Source organism: Octopus bimaculoides, chromosome 13 (genome assembly GCF_046866305.1).
Source record: "Octopus bimaculoides isolate indiv1 chromosome 13, ASM4686630v1, whole genome shotgun sequence".
In the NCBI taxonomy this organism is placed as follows: Eukaryota; Metazoa; Mollusca; class Cephalopoda; order Octopoda; family Octopodidae; genus Octopus; species Octopus bimaculoides.
Genome location: NC_142940.1, coordinates 18,753,929 through 18,775,199, shown reverse-complemented (window position 1 = coordinate 18,775,199; position 21,271 = coordinate 18,753,929). Strand labels below are relative to the sequence as shown.

The 21,271-nt window shown below is 35.6% G+C and overlaps 1 protein-coding gene across 3 annotated transcripts in view; it reads left to right on the top strand.

Annotated features, from left to right (window-relative positions):
- The window catches only part of LOC106880373 (uncharacterized), a 21,843-nt gene extending 867 nt beyond the window's left edge, over positions 1–20,976 (top strand). Inside the window, exons 1-3 of one of the 3 annotated variants that reach the window (XM_014930272.3) lie at positions 1–1,024; positions 6,186–6,539; positions 19,791–20,976. The exon at positions 1–1,024 is cut by the window's left edge and continues 867 nt beyond it. In XM_014930272.3, the coding sequence (XP_014785758.1) occupies positions 6,195–6,539; positions 19,791–20,453 (1,008 nt within the window). In that variant the 5' untranslated portion in view covers positions 1–1,024; positions 6,186–6,194 and the 3' untranslated portion in view covers positions 20,454–20,976. Of the gene's footprint in view, positions 1,025–4,628; positions 4,883–6,185; positions 6,540–16,675; positions 17,700–19,790 lie in introns of those variants that run through there. The other 2 variants (XM_014930263.3, XR_016243977.1) reach the window with 2 other exon arrangements.
- Positions 20,977–21,271: the final 295 nt, after the last annotated feature.

Here is a 21,271-nt window from a genome sequence, read left to right as displayed (position 1 = left end):
ATAAATTATTGTTACGTTATTTCAACGATATTTAATGTTGATCGACGAGACGTCAAACTGACAGAAATTGAACTGGGCGCAATATGGTATTGAAACAACAGAAATATTATTGATATCTCTACAATGAATAAATAAAGGCAACAGGAAAACGCTTAAAAATGTGATTATATGTATATATCTTGGTATTCTGTTTTTGTTTGAAATAACGAGTGTCGTTCAATGGATGTATTTTGTGACCGAAATGCAATGGACTGATTGATGGAACCTCAATATTATACGGATTACTTATTTCATCAATACTCACAATTTTATTGGAAGCTATAAAATGTCTAGCTTGGTAGGATTCGAACATGCCCATAATTACGTTATCAAGCCTGATGTTATATTTAAAATGATAACTCTAGCATTTTAGTCTCTCAGTCATCGGCACTACACGCCTTTATAATTGATTTAGTTAACTTAGATGTCAACCATTTGAACCAGACTAGAACATTTGGCAATAAGATATAGTGGATTAATTCGACTTCTTTATATAACGACATCTTAACTATGTCCAACTACTGGAGATTAAAAATAAGCGTTGACCAGGGAGAAGTTTGAACTGAGAATGTAAAGAAATGTTATCAAATATTGCAAAGAATTTAATCCGTAATTCTACACTTTTAAAATCGAGTGTGATGAAAAGGAAAGGAAAACATGCTATTCTTTCTTACAAAGGAATGTTTGCAAAATTCTAGTTTAATGTTAAAGAAAAGCGTCAGTTGAATATAAAAATAACTCCATGGAATAATTATATACTTATTCTACTTACATTAATATACATTTTTTTTTATAAATCAGTACCCCGTTTATATTTATAATGAATATATTCCAAAAGAAGTGCCTCAGATTTTGTTTTGTTTTGCAAACAGACGAAGACAATACTAATGATTTATAAAGAACTTCCCGGATATTGGATAAAAATATATTATTTTAGGAGGACAGCATCATACAACCTTTATCGGAACGGAAAACTGTCCATAAAGTAAGAGAAATTTTGTTATACATTCAACCACTAAAACTCACCAGTCATATACACACATATAACTGGATGCACTCATATACAGACACATGTATCTACCCTCTCGCACACGACCACACACATACGCACATATATCATATTTCATTTTTACTGCATGTATATATCTTTTGCGAGTTTTGAGATGTGAATTTTATAATACAGCTTGTTCCAAAATGTTATTTTTTTCTCCTTTTTGTCATGTGTAACTACTGATAACTGACTCAAGATATTTTAAGTTGCATCATGTGTGTGTGTGTATATATATATATATATATATATATATAGATAGATAGATAGATAGATAGATAGATAGATAGATAGATAGATAGATAGATAGATAGATAGATAGATATGTGTGTGCTAAGCATTTCGCCCGGCGTGCTAACGTTTCTGCCAGCTCGCCGCCTTCGCCTGCGCCTATACACACACACACACACACACACACACGTATTGTAATTGTTATTACAATACCATCCCATCACCAGCTCTGGTACTAATACTACTATTACAAGTAGTAGTAGCAGTAGTAGTAGTAGTAGTAGTAGTAGTAGTAGTAGTAGTAGTAGTAGTAGTAGTGAGGTAAGGAGATTGTTTCACTTTCTTAATTTTCTGTATCTGGATAAAGGGTCGGTGCCCATGGGTTTCACAGCTCCCACTCACCGAAGCCGATGAGATTGATGTCATTACTCTTCTTCCATGTTCTTTCTGAACGTTTGTACTTGTGAGAAAGATACGAACTGGGAAGAAGTACTAGTGTGACGATGTTCATCGACAGAGAGACGAGATGTAGTTTGATCAATGCGGGGCCTGGCTGGCGTTTGATACCACAAGTGATAATGTGAGGAAGAAAGACGAATGTGACATGAGCCATTATAGTAAAGGTGGAAAAGATAGAGATAACCCATTTCTGGGTGCAGTCGAAGATGTTTTATTTTACGATCATATCGCATTTGTATATTCCATATTTGGTTTCATTCAACGTTCTTATTTTGAAATATTATTTATGTACGTAAAGTTGTCACAGCATTAAATTGTTTGGGTGTCGAGTGAACATTTAAATGTGTAATGGATTATGTTACTTCCGGCAGTGATTCTTAGATTTAACCTTTAACCATTTTAGAAGAGTAAATGATTGAGTTGAGATAATTAAACTAATTATTTATGGGGATGGTACAATGTTATTTCTACTTCCTTGTTGGCACAATTCGCTGTTTAAATCACTTCCATACGGAAATTCGTACAGGAACAGTTATTCTATTCCTTAATATTTAATGTATATTTGACTTCAACAAGTTTAGCTTTTATTTTCCGTTACAGCCATATATATCGGTACACCAAGCAATATATGTACATATGTGTGTTAATTACGTTAGAGATTATGAAAGAAAGGTGTTTGCAGCTAAACACTCGTATATCCACACGCATGCAAGCACTCACAGAAAAATTCGCGAAATGGTGAATTTCTTTACATTGAAGTATATTCATACATCTGCATATCTTTCCTACAGCTTACATAACCCAATACCTGTCCGATCGGAAGGTTTAGTTATTCTGTGATTACTTTCTTGATACAGTCTAGGATGTATGCGTGCGTGCGCATTATTTTAAGCAGAAGAAATCATTATGATTAACAAAACAGTAATAAAAAGATAAGATATCATTATTTTACGCAGGCAGTCTATCTTAGGTCCTAGAAGTAAAGTGCCAAGGTGGCGAGCTGGCAGAAACGTTAGCACGCCGGGCGAAATGCTTAGCGGTATTTCGTCTGCCACTACGTTCTGAGTTCAAATTCCGCCGAGGTCGACTTTGCCTTTCATCCTTTCGGGGTCGATAAATTAAGTACCATTTACGCACTGGGGTCGATGTAAACGACTTAATCGATTTGTCTGTCCTTGCTTGTCCCCTCTATGTTTAGACCCATGTGGGCAATAAAGAAATAGGAAGTAAAATGCTTACAAGGACTGCGGGAAAGAAGTTGGAAACATACAGTAGACTCGCTTCATTTCAGTAGGATTTGAACTCAGACCTCAAAACAACGAAAGTAAATGAGCAGCATTCTCAAATGCTTGCCAAGTCATCGTCATCTTATATATGTCCAATATGGAATTTTATATTTTTTAATGGCATCGTGGGAAAGTTATACCTAGGTCACTTTCCTGACCCAAATGCTTGCAACATAGTGGATATCACTAAAGATACCCTCGGGTTGGATAGTGGTGTTAAACTGGGTGACGAATAATCTCTGCCACCTTTGAACCAGTAACAGATTTACATATGTTAATTGCACTGCATACAGCGAGAGATGAAACGATGATTTGCATATTTATTTTCAATGCGTTCTGGCAGACTCGACTGTAAATATGTTAGTTGCTGTTGTGTACGTCTCAGGAGAACAACTCTTCCCTTTTACGGCGAAAATGTGTTCATAACACATTCAATACATTGGTACAAGGGATTCTGAGATATGGGTGTTTCGACATGTTGTGTGCCATTAGCGAGAAGCACTCGAACCTTTGAGCGTTTATAATTTCAGTGAACAAACTTTTTTTCTAATCAGTGCTTGTATCTGCCGACCGATATAAAATCGTTATTTGTGCAGTGAACAGCGAGATCTGAAATGTTTTTTGTTTTATCGATTAGCAGATATCAGTACTATTTTGAGATTTTTTAAAGAAAAAAACATTTTTATCGTAAATAAAAGTTGTCGTTACTGCCAACGACAAACAGCAAGACAATTTGAAGCTTATTGTCCTTGGACTAGGTTTGATAGTCGCGATCGTAAGCTTCTTGATTGTAGCAAGTCACGGTGAGTTGCAGCCGCCGTTGTCCATTGTCTTTGTGTTGTGACCGCGCTCTGGCATGCTGCTAGTTCTGCTACTGTCTGGTGACGATATGTGTTGTGTCCGGTCTGCCGTCAGCTGACTGGTTGTCGCGGCTAAAATACGCTGAATATATTGTGATGGTTTTGGTTAGAAAAAATGCACCAAAGATAAAATCGTTGTTAGATCCGGTTCCACACGTAGTCTTCAATAGTCAGACTTTTTGGTGATTTTGGTTATATCTTACTTAGCGAATTGCGATCGAATTCTTAAGTTTTGTGGGCGGTTTTGCATCGGATATAGTGATCTGGGTTCGATTCTTAATGTTGCGATTGCTTAATATTTCTGCTACAGCACTGATAAGCCAAACACCAGTGTCCCAGAATCCTTTGCACCAATGAGTCGTGTATGTTACGAACTTATTGTCGTTGTAAAGGTTTCTTTTTTAACGTACACAACAGCAACTAGCATATATGCGTTTGTAACTGGCGGATCGTATTAGGAATAACTATGTAAACCAAAATTAAGATATATATAATTACCCTATATATATCTTATATAACGTAATATATTAGATATATGCAAGTTCTTGTTTTTTTGTATATTATCTAGGTGCCTAGGCTGCTAAAGATAAGGTGGAATAATTATCATGCTAACTGAGCTTATTAAAGTAGAAACGCGTGACCACAACTGTCATTTTATCTCTAGTCAATAAGCCTTTCCTTGTGCTGAATGACACGTCTACTTCAGAGAATTTTCGATAGTTATTGTCTCACTTTCTCTTATGACTCTGTTCTAAATTGCTATTTAGCAGCTGTGTTACGTTCTCTAGTGGGGGAGTTAATTGTAGTAAATCGAGAATTTCGTACGGTGTCTAATATACCTGTATTTGTCTATATTGTTGAAATACATACCACTGTGGAGTACAGGTCTTCTTGAGTACAGCAAGGGGCCACACATCTCACCTGAAAGGTTCATTGTCCTGAGGTCATTCTTCATTCAGGTATTTCTTTGCTCTCACTTGGTTAAAATCGCGTGTGTGTATGAGAGAGAGAGAGAGAGAATGTCCTATCGAATATGTGCACACATATGCCCACATATGATGGGCTTCCGTATAGTTTCCATCACGTGAGTGACATACACAAGGTATTATTTGTCCACTCGTAGCTAAAGCAGAAGTTACTGAAGCACCGCACAGTGGAAATTAACCTAGGATCACGTATTTCTGGTTAGGTAGGTAGGTAGGTAGGTAGGTAGGTAGGTAGATGGATGGATGGATGGATGGATGGATGGATGGATGGATGGATGGATGGATGGATGGGTGGATGGATGGATGGATGGGATGGGATGGGATGGGATGGGATGGGATGGGATGGGATGGGATGGGATAGATAGAAAAGGTGTGGTATGACTTTACATAATAAATTCTGAAGTTCTTAAACTTTTCTTTCTTGGGCGAGTCGGAAAATAGAGAACTCGTGTTAGCAATTCCAAAGAGAAGGGGAGATAATTTTAATAAATTCTTAAGTAAGTTATCAGGAAAAGACACTTTGATCTTCGTTATAAGCGGGAGATAACTATGTACACAAGTTTCGGTCTGTAAGACCTCGTCAACTTAGCAATCAGAAATGTATAAGGAATAATAGAAATATATTTGGCCAATATTCATTTGAATGATTCATAATAAAAGAAAGCTAAGAGAAATAATCCAGGAGGAGGGTAACACTAAGGGTTTGAATAATTAGAATAAAGGCCTAGGGACTGAATTCTCTATAATGGTTTGTACACTGAACGCTGGTTTATACATAACCTACGAGAGATGTCACTCAATTTTGTAAGAAGTGATAGCTTTCCGCAATTTGCTGGTGCTGAGTTGGTTGGTTTGAAATATCTAATCAAATCAAAGCACAACAATCTGTAATAGCGGTTGTAGTAACCAAACGACAACAGCTTGCAGCACGTTATGCCTGTATGTATATGTTACCCATTATTACTTGTGTTCTAAGGCGGCGAGCTGGCAGAATCGTTACCGCGCCGGGCAAAATGCTCCGTTGTATTTCGTCTGTCTTTACGTTCTGAGTTCAGATTTCGTCGAGGTGGACTTTGCCTTTCATCCTTTCGGGGTCGATAAAATAAGTGCCAGTTGAGTGCTGGGGTCGATGAAATCGACTTACATCCTCCTTGAAACTGGTTTCTTTGTGCCAAAATTTGAAATCACTATTATTTCTGTTCGTTTCTTTGTTGTTGTTTTTTTACTCCTGTGTATTATTGTCTTAACTATATTTTATTTATTTCTCTTTCCAAAGTACTAAATCATGGAATTGTACGACTACACCATCTACGGACTACGTAATTACTACCGAACCTACAAATCATCGAAATACCAGCAAGAACTCTACTATTATTTATTATATATTACTATTAGCCTTACAGTGCTGTTGCCCAACCTACTCCTCGTCGTTGTACTTCTTCGAAAGATAAAAAAGGGAGACACTAGACCTTTAGATAAACTGTTATTAAACATCTGCATCAGTAGTTCTCTCTGGGGTATATTCGGACATTTGGTGTTTGCTCATCTCTATTATTTCCAATGGAATATTGGAGTTGCTTTCTGTAAAGTTTATTACACTGTACTGGTTGGGTTTGATATTGCATTTCAGGTAAGTAACTGTTTTATATGATTTTACACACACACATACACACGCACACTCACACACATGTATGCATGTGTGTATATTTTTTTGTTTCAGTCACTGGACTGTGGCCATGCTGGTGCACCACTTAAAGGGTTTAGTCGAACAAATCGAACCCTAGTGCTTATTTTTAGCTTGATACTTATTCTATGGTATCTCTTGCCGAACTGTTAAGTAAAGAAACCAACACTTGTCGTCAAATGAAGGCCAAGAGCAATAGTAGGAGACATTGTCCAAGGTGCTACGCAGAAGGACTGAACCTGAAACCATGCCGTTGCAAAGCGAGCTTCTTAACCATACACATATCTATTGCCGTGTGAACAAGTCAACCTTTTCTTGTTTCATTTTTAATGGCTTGCTCATTTTTAATGGCTTATTCATTTTAATGGCTGCGCTCGTGATAATTTTCGTGATTTCTGATGCTGGTAGAAGAATGGGATGAATTCTTGCAACAGAGTGAACTCTGTTAAAGGTCTCCAAGGAACCATGGTAAAGGATTAAACACCACGACAGATTATGTCTATCATCCAAGAACAGAAATTGTGCACCTAAATCGAAGCAGCATTACTACCCACCAACTTTCACTCACATTGCTTCGAGACTCTGATGGAAGTCACCTGCCCAAGTCATTGCAAAGGAGAAGTTCAACCAGAAAATACATAGTGGCTAGGCGAACTAACGCAACATACAGCAACATACATAGTTAAACATATAGCCAACCTTAAGTTAAACATGTGATATGACAGAATCTACAGTCTGCTTGTTATCTCTATTATCGGTCTTATTGGGATCGTTAGAATTGCTAGTATGTTTTTGAAGTTGTGAATTATTGTGTGATAGAATACTTCTTGACATTATTTGATTTAGGAGTTGTTTGAGAATCCCGATTTGTTATTTGTGATATAAATGTGAACAGTTTGTGAGATCTTTATACCATTAACGATGAGCTTTCATTGAAGAAAGTGCATGATCTAGCTTCATTCCATACGAAAATGCTATTGAGCAAATTGCATTGGCATCACCTCGAGTAATTTCAAATGATAGTACCAAGTTCCAATTTATTCTGGCGGTACTACAATATTAGTGTTTAACCAATAAAATTTGTGAATTTGTTCGGATTGCCGCTGTAAAGTCATCTCACTCACTAAATAGTTAAAAACACTAATTTCTTCCTTTCTTTTCATTACCACTGCTGAGGAAGGATGCTCTGACTCCCTGTCGCTACATGTGCGTTCACTGTAATCACACCATTCTGTTTGTCCCTCTTAATCCGAGCAAGCAAGAATAAAATAAAGTAAAATAAAATAAATGCATCTGTAGATACATTAGCGCAAAATATTATGCTGATATGCACACCACCAATGAGAAATGTAGTGGAACGTCACCTACGGCGTTCTATTTGAGTCTATTTTATCCAGCTTCGCATTGCTTTCTGATAGAATCTGCGGATGACTGTGAGGAGAGAACAGCATGTACAGACTGTCACTGCATCCCTTCCGATATATTACATGTGTGGTCCTTAGACTTTGCTTCCGTGTATCTAAACTCTATCTTTGTATAGAATTTAGTTTTCGGTCGACTACCTGCATTTTATAGATCAATTTCACTAGAGTTGACCTGGTCCTCCACAACAACAAATATGATTCCTACTCAACTAAATTAATAATTTGCATACCACCCACCAGTATTAAAATCAACTTAATGAATGTCTTCCTCTCCCTCCCCATTCTTACTAAACATTAATCTATTTGACACAATACTAAATACTTAAGACCTAATTATTATCAGTTAAATCTTCTCGATTTCTTGGAGAAAGTGGGCATCGTGAATGACGCTCCGCAACTCCCTGAGAAAGAGATAAAATATCTACCGCCCCACCCCACAACAATATTTGACTAGTACTGTATTTATGGACCCCCTAGGTAAACTTGGTTTCGACAGTACCTGAGCACAGGACACAAAGGGTCGGAATAGCTATCGTTAGATATTTATTGGATATTTTAACGATTCTGCGAATCCATCGTTTTCATCCATCGTCTTCAAATATTCTGTGTCAGTGTCCTTAATACGATTCTTGATAAAGTATTTAATAGCTTTTACGGAACCCAAACTTATACACTGAATTAAAACGCCTTGGTGTTACCACGGAATTGCGTCCAGTCTTTTGGAATCTGAGACCACGTGGAATACCTTGTGTAATAGCTCGGCCTACTAAAAATAGCTGCGAAATTTCTCTCAAATCCAAATGTTAACGTTTTAAACCAATGAAGGAGGTTTTAGATGGTCTATCGACTTGCTACAAGAAGCTGAGGTATCCAAATGTCCTTCAAATAATATCAACGCCTTAAAGAATGGAAAAATAATACATTGTATAATGTACTCTCTGATGCCCAGTTTGAGTAAAATATGGAATGTCCACGGTTGGAACGTTTTTAATTATAATTTTACTCATATGTTACAAAACAACAATAGCACATGAACAGTAATAACAGCATTTTGCCAATTAACTGTCGTTTAGAATGGAGTCGGTTGTAATAGGAACATGGCCCACCTGTTGACTGTTTTATAGTTGATCAGCCGATCTGATATATTGAGGTTTTCAATGTATGGGATACTTGCCTGAAGTGCTGAGCAGTGGGAACGAAACTTGAACCATGTAGTTGTGAAACGAAAAGCGTAGGGCAAAACACCTAGTATTATTTGTTCCTATTGTCTGCTCTATAAACTCAAATCTCACTGAGGTCGAAGTCACCTTTCAGATTCACGGTGTTGATAAACAAAATACCAGTCCATGTCGGTGGTAAACTTGGAGAGTAGACTTACTCAATCACCGGCTGGTCCGCTTGTACTTTTAGCGGAGTTCATTTTATTGTTAGCATCTGGACCGATCACCGGATTTAGAATAACTTTCCGCACTTCTTCCCATCAATATAGGACGCGCTAAAAACTATGAAGGATCATGAGAATTGCTTTCTCTTCCTGACCTAATACAAATGATACCCATTAGGCAGCTGAAGATGGAAATGTATGTCCGATATGCTTGTTTATGAATCTTTTATATCTTAGGGTTTCATTATGTTGAGTTGCTTTTCTATCTCGTAAGGATAAACACATTTTGAGGTTCATGTGTAGACGTTTATGGTAATTACATATATTGATATTGCTAGATTGATACTCCATGGATAATTTTTTTTTAGTCCAGGATAATAGCTAATTAAAAGTTTCTAGTTTGGGGAACTTCTGTGAAATATATTTCGTAATGTGATATGTTTTAAGACTGCTAAACCTTACTATTTTCAAAATTTGAAATGATTAGTCAATGTAAATTATTTTGAACACATCTACAGTCAAGAAAGTGACATGTGACAGGCCATATTGTAACAAGACTAGCAAGCTTGTTTGCTGTGCTGCACTGGGGAGACATTTATACAATTGATTGGCTCCTGGTTGATCTGAAAATGACAAATGAGTAGACGCCCAAAAGACTTTTACAACGCATAGATCTAGGTATGTGATTTTGTCAAATGACTCTCGGAGTATTGGCAGAGTGAAATGTCGCCTTTCAGCAAGTAAATTAACATAGCAATGTTGCATGCATTGTGTTGTTGCTATGCTTCGTTCATTTGAAAGAGTCCAAAGCATAGAAATAAATAAATAACATAAGATTGATGATGTAATAGAAGTAATGAGACCGAAAACAGACAATAGAGAAATAATCCATTATATTTCGTTTTTGGATTTGGTTTGCAAGATTCTTTATGTGAGTTCGTGTGTTGAAGCATATTCTGTTGTGTCTGGGGAGAGTCATTTTCTTTTTGTGCTTTATAATTTAACACACTCACCGGTAAAATTTCCACTTATTCCTTATTTTTATTTCCCAAAAATTTTCGTTGAGTCTTGCAACCTTTTCAATAGTCTTACCTCCATTATACATTTACTTAAAAACTCGCTGAGTAGAGTGGTACAGTGGAAGCATGCTGAGCCCAAAGATGAGTAGATCTAAACTAGTATTTCACTTCTTTAAGTCATTAGACTACGGCTATGCAGGGGCACCGCCTTGAAGAATTTTTAGCCGAATGAATCGGCTCCAGTGCTCTTTGTTTTTTCTTTCTTTCTGCAACCTGGTGCTTATTCTATCGTTCTCTTTGCCGGACCGCTAGGTTACGGGGACGTAAACACACCTATAGCGGTTGTTAAGCGGTGGTGGGGGACAAACACAGACTCTAAGACACACACACATCGATATACAACGAACTTCGTTCAGTTTCCGTCTATCAGATCCGCTCGTAAAACTTTGGCCAGCCCGAAGCTATAGTAGAAGGTGCCACGTAGTAGGACTGAACCCAGAATCATGTAATTGGGAAGCAACCTTCTTACCACGCCTGCGCCTGCATGGTTATTTAGTTTTATATTTAAACACCACAACTGAGTCATCTACACATACATGTATATATACCTATAGATGTGGGTACAAACTATATTCGACAATAGAAATTCTAGAGTCAAATGACCACCAATTGGCTGGAGTAGACTAAAATTCAAGTAGAGTAGCAGGCAGAGTTAACAACAACAAAATTTTTCACTTAATATATACAATTTACTAATATAGTACAAATTTACCATTCTTTTCACTATGGTCGATAAAGAGCAATTCTTTTTGTCATGCAGGAAAGTTAGAATGAGTAATTGATCAAGTAATTCGACAGTCTTATGGCAAAATAAGCTCTGTCTAATCCCTGTCTGCATAACGGAAAACTTACAATGATGAGTGTTATTTTCAGCTGAAACAATATTTATATGCTTGTCGCAACAAGAATAAAACAAGTGATGTAAGATTGAGCTCTATAACCATAAGAAAGAATACAATAATTTACAAATAAATGCTATCATCTGATTAAATGAAGAACAAAAATAAACCCATGGGAATTAGTCTTACATCAGGGAAGAATATTTAATGTTTACAACAAAAACACGAGTTGTATTTTTATTCAGTGCTGCTACTACTACTACTATGACATATTCTAATATCTGGGTACCCAGAAAGTGTTGCACGGATCTTTTCTGTTTGGCTGCACCAGTGGAAATTTTAAAGTTTAGGGAAAATTTTAAAATTCGGCGTATTGGTGTAATTTTCCACGCTCAATCTCGGAGGATGTTTAGCTTTTCACAGAATTAAAAAAAAAAAAGTTACAGTTAAAAGTTTGATCGTTTTTACCCAGTCAGAAAGCAGGATTTGGAAGCTGTCGTTTTGCACGTGACAGCACGTTTTCAACTGTAAACAAATAAAATATTGGCGGAATTCTGCTTTACGCACGCCATGTAACCCCTCATAACATTTTATTTTATGGAATTTTCAGAATTTTTTTTGCTAATTTGTATTCTACACACGCGAATTCATACGATTATGCAAAAACCAAGAAAAAATTGGGGGGGGGGGGGGGGGTGCGTCATTTAAGGAGTATTTAGATATTAGTTTTAGCACATCTCACAACAGCCATTTAATAAGCGAAAAATGACCGCGTGAGTAAATAGCTTAGTAACAGCTTGCTTTGTTACTATAGAAACGGGCATGAATGTTTTTGTAGCATACGATTGGCTAAAATCACCTAAAATTTGTAAACTCTAAAAGGCATTAACTCTCTATTTATTGATTTCTGACTAAAATGAACTTTATTTAGCATACTAAACTACATCATTACACCTAATATGAAATCAACTGGAACAGAAATTGAAGAAACTGATAGGTGGCAGCCAAACGCTTGACAACCGATGCTGGTGTATTTATGACCCCCGTAACTGACCGGTTCGGCCAAAGACACCGATAGAATAAGTACTAGGCTTACAAAGAATAAGTTCTGGGGTCGACTCTGTTGACTAAAACCCTGACTGAAACAAGTAAAAGAATAAAAGAATATATCATTTCAAACACGGTAGTGCGTGAGTAATATTCTTCATGTCAAAATCTAGTCACTCGCGACCACTTCTATGCTTTGTCAATAACTAAGTTTTTAACCGAATTTGATGGTGTTTGCATTTTTAGATAGGTCACATCCTAAGCTACATTTTCAGCTAGGAGAGCAACGCCTGAAATCGATTTTGAGTCCAAACATTTCTTTTTAAAGAAATCTATATTTTATTTTAGCTTATATGATAGATCTCGGTGAGAGGAATCTATCCATGTTACTTATATGCAAAAATATGCAGTAGAGAAAAAGTACTAAGGTAAAAACCGGCGACAAAAAAAAAAAAAAGAAGCGTAACGCTTGAAATCGACTTTTTCTCTAAATATTATTCTTATTTCAAAAGAAAACTATATTTAAATTCAATATTCTGATAGATCTCCACTAGAGGAATCTGATGATGCCAATTATATCAAAACAAATTTTAAAATTAAAAGAAAAAAAAAACTACTGGGGCCAACTGTGCCGAAAAAAGTGGTAACGCCTAAAATCAAATTCAGAACTTAAAAAATTTTTTTTTACCTCATATGATAGAACTCATCAAAATGAGTGTCGTGGTACTAATCTTTTCAAAAAATATTCGAAATGAAATAAGTTATTATATAAGCTAAATGTGCCAAAAGTACGTGAAAATAATTTTCAAGAAATATTATTACTTATTACGGTACCAAGACGACGAGCTAGTAGAGTCGTTAACACGCAGTGTGAAAGCTTCGCGGCATTTTGTCTGTCTCTACATTCTGAGTTCAAATTCCGCCAAGGTCGTCTTTGCTTTTATCTTTTCGGTACTCGATAAAATGAGTATCAGCTGAGCACTGAGATCGATGTAATCAACTTCCCTCTTCTCCCGATCTGATGGCCTCCTGCCAGAATTGGAAACCAACATTGCAAAATGTTTGATTCAATTCAGTATTTAGGTATCTTGTAAAGACATACCTCGTATTTATAGAATACACTGTATTGTAATAAAAATCATTCACACACTGCCGTGTGTGAATAATATTTTTAAAGTCACTCACTCGTGACCACTTCTAGACTTTGTCCCTAATTAAGTTCTTTATCAAATTTGACGATGTTTATACATTTTTAGATTGGTCACCTCCTAAGCTACATTTTGAGCCAAAAAATTTGAAAATTAGTTCAGTAGAGAAAAAGTTGAGATTTCAAATATGTAAGGTCAAAAAGAGAATAACGCCTGAAATTGAATTCAGGGATATACACGCGACGCTGCATACATACTTTCGTAAATACACGCAAATACATACACATAAGTAACTTTTAAAACGCCCATGAAGAGCAACAAAGGTGAGCGTGACGAATACGTAGCTTTAAGGAGAGAGCGGGGTACGTTGACAACAATTGATGACAAGTGGACTCTTTTTTGTTGACCATCGTAAATAAACGGTCACACACAGATACATACTTATTGCAGAAAAATGTTACTGAGGTTTAAAGTTTAATCATTTTTATCAAATCAGATAACAAGATTTAGAAGCTGGCATCTTCTTCACGATAGTTGTCTATCACAAAATGAAAGCAAAATCATTATACGAGGAGGAATTTTTATTAAACAATCGAAAGCAAAGCATTACGACGACCAAAGTTGTAAGAACTTCTGAAGTTTTAGTAAGTTTTTTATTTGCTTTTAAATATTAAGAGGAGCAGAATTTAGATTATTATTTCTTAGGGTAAAGTGACAAGGTTTTTGCTTTCAGATAGCATGATTGGATTTTCAGAGTAGCAGGATTCGGATCTTTTGTTTTCAGGCAAGTTGACAAAAGCAATAGCTGAATTGCAGGCATTATTTTCCTTTTGCATGAATTTCGACTAACTTTGCCCTAACAAGGGCAGGTGGCCCCTCTTGCCTTACGGTGGCTGCATTGGCTATTTTTGAATTTTTATATATGCTCATGCCTCTTATAGCTAGCTCTTCTAACTATATATAGATATAGCTAATCTATTTCTTGATTTTATCATAAAATTAGCATTGCATTAATATTCATAAATTTTTTTTTTCATAATGAATGTTTGCTCTTTCTTTTATGGCGCGTTCGTATTATGCACTTTGTTTCAATATAAAAATGTCATAATTACATTTCTCATTATTCTAAAAATTTTTAATTCTAAAGAATATAAATATACAAGCAGGTTTCATTTAATTCAAATATTTATTAATTTTATTGCATTGTCAGGAAAAAAAAATAGTGGATTACAATGAAAAATGCAGACGCATGCATGATAATATTCTTAAGTTATTACACCTGGAAAAGTACAGAACAAGATTTCTACAGTTGAATTTGCCTAATTCGTCACCTCTAAAAAGTACTTAAAATTAAAATTCTGCTGTACTTAAAATATTGCAACCGAGAATAACATTTTAAAAATTGAAATACATTCGGTAAATTTGAGATAATTTATTTTACTTATTATGAGAATCTAAATACAAGTAAATTATTTAAAACATGGTACAAAAATAATCAAAAATAAGTTTAAACCAAAAAACAATTTTAATCATGTCTTCTGAAATATACAATTAAAATAGTCATTTTATTTAGTTGTATCAAGTACAAACAATAAAATATGAAACTGTAAATAATATTGCACAAGATGCTTTTTTCACTTGAATTGAAATCCCATTACAAAAACAAATTTAATAATAAATGCAGTAGAATGGTCATTAAATGGTTTCAAATCAACCATATACTCAGTCAATTCTTCCACATAAAAAAAAAATTATCTGACAAATAAATCGTAAGTTAAATTCGTCTTTGGTTAATTTGTTACTTCACCTAATTCGTCACTTTCAATTTTTTCCTCGGGATGACTAATTAGGCGAATTCTACTGTATTTTTTTTTTTAATTAATTTAATTTTATTTCATTTTTAAAATACTGCTTTTTCCAAAACTAAGCCCATAGTCTTAAATACAGACTTAAATAATTCTGATTAAATTATTTTTTCTGAAAATAATATAACTTACTGAGGCTATACCTGAAAAGAGTTTCTGAATATAAGCCCATAAGCTTAAAATCGGATGGGCTTATTTTTGGAAAAACCCAGTAATGTTTTTATAATTTTTGTTTCAATAAAATATAGTAAATTTTTTAAAATATTATTCTTGGCTGCAATATTTTAAGTGCAGTAGAATTTTAATTCTAAGAATATTTTAGTTTCCTTTAGAGGTGACGAATTAGACAAATTCTACTGTAGAAATCTTGTTCTGTACTTTTCCATGTGTAATAACTTAAGAATATTAACATGTGTGCGCCTGCATTTTTAATTGTAATATATATATATATATATATATATATATATATATATATAGGCAAATAGAAAACGAAAACAGGAAAAGAACAAATGTGAAAGGGGCATACACAATGAATGTATTAGATTGACGCTCAGATAAAGTTTATGATGGAAAAAAAGGTGTGACATTTCGAGCATGACCTTTCATGAGAGAAAGGAAAAAGGACAAAGTCGAAAGAGAAAGAAAAGAACAGTTCAAGCAAAGCATGTGTGTCGTTATGTGGCTGTGTGCGTGTGTATTTGTGTGTTTGTGTACGTGTTTGTCCCCAACGACTGCTTGACAACTGGTGTTGGTTTGTTTACATCCCCGTAACTGAGTGGTTCGGTAAAGAAGGATTAATAGAATAGGTACCAGACTTTAAAAAAAAAAAGAAACTTACCGGAGTCGATTTATTCGACTAAACCTTTCAAAGTGGTGCTCGAGGATGACTACAGTCCAGTGACTGACACAAGTAAGAGAAATAATTAATACATTACTTGTTTATAACATGATATTCAAATTCACCTTGTCGCAATTAACGGCACACATACGACAGTGATGACGTGTGCTATAGAAATTCTTCCACAGCATATATAAGTGAGCGTGGAATGTGTTTGCGTGTGTGTGTGACAATTAGAAACCAAGGTTACATCTTCAACTTTTTCTTCAGTCTCTCTAACACACATTCCCCTTCTGTCTCTACCGCCTCTCTTCTAATAACGTCTTCTTTATTCTCTTTATACTCTTCGCCAGTTCTCTTCTTCTACCGGCCTTCATCAGAAAAAGGAATCATAAATTTCTTGAATGTTAACTTCACGCGTGAACGATCAGTTCTTTCTACCCCCACTCTCCTTTTCTCTTTTTCACTCTACAACCTCATCACCCCCCCCCCCACCACCACCACCACCACCACTCTCACTCAGTCAAAGCTTGAGGAGGCCAAACATCTCATAACAGAACGCTGCGCGGTGTAGTTTGATAAATTTGTACTCTTTGACCTGGTGTCAAAAACTTATCTGAATGTTATCTTCGACTCAGACATGTGTACATACATCGTGTTACTCCTACTGCTTACGGTTCAGCCAGCAACTAAACAACAATAACAGCAACTACTACTATTACTACTACTACTACTAATGCTGCTATTAATGCAAAAAAACCCCACAAGCTTAGAAAATGAATTATTATACAGTATAATCTTTCTTGTAATTTTATAAATAACCACTTCCCAATAGAAATACATCAAACATTTCAATATAAACAGGAGGACGCTTTCTGTTGTGTTTGCTAACAATAATTTCTTGTATAGTCACGAGCAGAAATTTGAGGGGAAAATGTAGTCGATTAAATCACACTAGTCTTTTAGTTTATCGACATCAGAAATAAAAAAAAAGCAAAGTTGACTTCGGCAAGATTTGAACTCATGCTGCAAAGACCTGGCCAATCACATTAACCGTTTATATTACAAACAGTGATTATTGGCTTTAAACATTCGAAGTAGTCTCCTTTGCTTGTGCAATAAAATAATGTTCAGCTAACACTTAACAACATTTAATACGGCAAGGGTCATTTCTGTCGATTAATTCATTTCAAATAACGAAAGCCATCAATATATTCGTATATCAACTCCTATATACTCGATAGTCCATTAATTATTGATGGAATGGCCTTCAGCTATATACTATTATGTAAATGACCTGTGTTATATGTTTTACATTTTAAGACGTAACTTTCAGGTATGATTATGAGTTTGGGGAGATGGACGATGAGTGACCAAGATAAATTGCTATTTTTATAGCGGACTCTCCCTTCGAAGAGAATGTATGAGCGTTCAACTTTTTCCGAACGACCTACACAAATGATTTGCTTATAGTGATCAAAGGTATGTGCTATCCATTACTTCACTCCCTCCATCAAATCGACGTTGCCTAGACAGGTGCACAGTGTACCACACATCAGGTGTCGAAGTGACGGCAGAACAACATGAGATGAGGTGTTTTGCTCAAGAAAACAATGCACTGCCTCGTCTAGGAATTGAAACCACGATCTCGCAATTGTGAGTGCAACATCCTAACCACTAGGCCATGCATCCTCATAAAATATTGTGGATCCTTTGGGGTTGGTTGCCAGCATTTCGAAAATTTTTAAATTTGGAACATTGATATACTTTTCCAAGCTGAATTGCTGCAGTTATTTCACTTTTTCCAGAAAAATGTGTTTAAAAAGTTATAGCGGTTTAAAGTTTGATCATTTTCACACGGTCAGAAAACAAGATTAGGAAGCTGTCATTTTGTGCGTGATCGCACATTTTGTCGTCAATATCCTGAAAATAGCACGTTTGTCAAGAAAGAGTAAGCAACTTGTTTTTTGTAGTTTTAAGCATTGCGATAGCACGAACTTATGAGATTTATCCAAAAACGTCTTTACCTATTATTTTTAACACACCTGAGAACCACCTCAATGACAAAAAGAAAGACCTGCACAAAAGAAGACCTGCCGAAAGACCTGCACAAATGTACGTGCCCCGGTGTACCCCGCGCAGAGGAACGAGAAATGAAGTGTTTTGTTCAAAAACACAATGTACCACAACACCCTAACCACTAGACCTGTGCCTTCAACAATATAGAATATTTAAATGTTAAAATAACATTAAAACCCTTCCACTGGCTTTTTGTGCCAAGGTACCGAAAGTACTGCCGTGGGTCAAATTTACCAATGAATTCGGAATTCAGAATTTCCAGATATATTTAACAGAGGATAGACATATCGTGGAAACTGATAAACACCTTCATTGTTCTCAGCATGCAACCATGGCCATCTTCAGACATGAATTTCCAAGGAATTCCTTTCTAAATAACCTGTTTCAATCTCGTACAGAATTCTCCTTTTTCTGTGTCTATTGTTGTTTATCTCCTACATTTTATTCTATTTTCTCTTTGACCTTCATACTTCAGGCAATTTTACAAGTGGCTACGTATATATTTAATGCAAGCTACATTGCATTTCATATATATGTCTCTTTACAATTCTCACATAAGTTTGTATGAAAATTAAATAATCCAAATTACAGTAACATTTTACGTAAGAATGTTGGAGATGTAGTTTATTTTGTGTCGTTAATTAGAAAGTCACTAGCAGAAGATAGCCATTCAGCATGAGCAAAGGATCGGAGATCAAATTTGAGTAATGAAGCACAGACGGATGTACAACAGATAAAGCCCACGACTATTTTGCTTCTAAATGTCGGCGTATACTCTTCATATGTAGATAATTTGTTATATATATTTGGATATATCTTTTTTTTTTCTGTAGATATTATATTAGCTGATGGAAGGAAAGATACATGAATAGCTGGAAAGGTGGATTAATAAAAAAAAAACAGATAGACGGTGGTTGAACTGATATCTCACAAAGTAGGCCGAATGAATAAAGATCAGTTATATTCAGATTTATATCCATGACAATATATCCCACGATAAGTCATAAGCATTTTGATATATCAATCCGTATGTAAATGAGCGCAATTGCATGTGTGTGTACGTGCGAGTGCGCATATATATGTGTGTCCGCGCGATTGTGCATGCATATATATATATGTGTGTGTGTGTGTGTGTGGAAAAGGAATAGCGGCTGGAACGGCAGATTCACTCCAAATATGGAAAAAGGAATATATGCAAAGAGTTTAGCATATAAAGTCTGTTAGTTCACCGATGTCAAAATTGCCTCGAAAGTGGCTTTTGTCTTTAGTCATAGTCCGACTGTATTTCTTTGTTGAGGAATTTGGAAAGAATGGCGAAAGAAATATGCATATATGAATACATAATACTTATTTCGTATTGAATATTGCACTAATGTATAATTTATCATATCGATAGTCTTGTACTTTCTGTTGAAATAAATTTAAATCGGAAGAAAGCATTTAATTTAATTCTTTGATCTTTACGACGTATTCTTGTTTTCATTCTATTTTCAGTTACATATGTTTGCGATCAGCATCGACCGAGTTCTTCAGGCGACCAATCCATACCGTTACTTACAAAGAGTGAATAACTTTGGTTCTAGTCTTCTGCTATACATACCATGGTTAGGAACAGTTATTACCGTGATGCCGATATATTTCCTTGGTTTTTACAATAACTCCAATCAAATATATTACGAATGTGACTTCACTCTTAATCAAGAGACCAACTTAGGTTTCCAGTGGCTTACTTTTGTGTTGAGCTTAATGACAACCACCAGTACGACGATTGTGATCGTCTGCTTACTCCAATCCCGCGGTTTAATGTCGTATCGTCTGCTTACGAACGCCGACCGTCAGCTGATTCGTAGCTCATTAATTGCAGGTATAATTGCAAACTGCATATTTGCATCAACTGTATTTATTCTCAAATGCTTTCATTTGCATCTGATGAGGACTTCAGTTGAAAACAAGAGTAATATACTATGGGCGATTATAGAAATATTTTCCTATTTGTCTTTATGCAGCGCCGGAATAATTCCAACATTTTGGTTTATCGATCGTGATATTAGGAATGCAGTTACAAAACAAATCAATGAAATGGTTCTGAAAATAACGAGAAGTAGTGAAAAATCAGAAACACAAAAGACTATGCCTATAGACTTCAGTGACAACTGAAGGAAAAGTAAAAAAAAAAAGAAAAAGCATTATTTAAAGGAAGCTTTTTTAAAGGTACGGTAAACAGTTACACTTCAATGATTGCATATGGAGACGCAAAGTGGAAATTAGGACAAATTGTAAAAAAATAAAACCTATTTATTTGAAAATTACTGTTATTGTTGTTATTATTATTACTGTTATTTTTGCCGAAGAAATGAAGGTGGTGATCTAGCAGAATCATTATCACGTCGAGCAAAAGAAAAAAGAAAAAAATGCATCGCAGTATTTCTTCCGGATTTTTACGTTCGGAGTTCAAATCATGTCCAAGTCAACCTCAGCTTTCACTCATTTAGGGTCCCGATAAAATGAATGCCATTCAAACGCAGAGGTGGCAGCCTAATGACTGAAACAAATAAAAATTAAAAGATGCATGGTCTTCAGAATATGAATCTAAAAATAATAATAGTTAAAGTAATTCTTTCTACTGGAAGCACAAGGCTTCATATTTTGTGGGGGAAAAGGATTAAGTCGATTACACCGACCCTAGTGCGTAACTGATAGTTATTTAATCGACCTTGAAAGGATGAAAGGTAAAATCGACCTCGGCGGAAATTAAACTCAGAACGTAGTGGTAGACGAAATATCGCTAAGCATTTCGCCCGGCGTCCTAACGAATCTGCCAGTTCGCCGCCTTATTTAATGTAAATTAATGATTACTTCGTCATGACTGAAGTTTGGCATTGGAACGGGAGTCTGGCTTAAAGTAGTAAAATGTTGAGTCGTGATGTGTCCTTTTGCACTCTGCGTTCAGATTCTGCCGAAGTTTATTGGCCTTT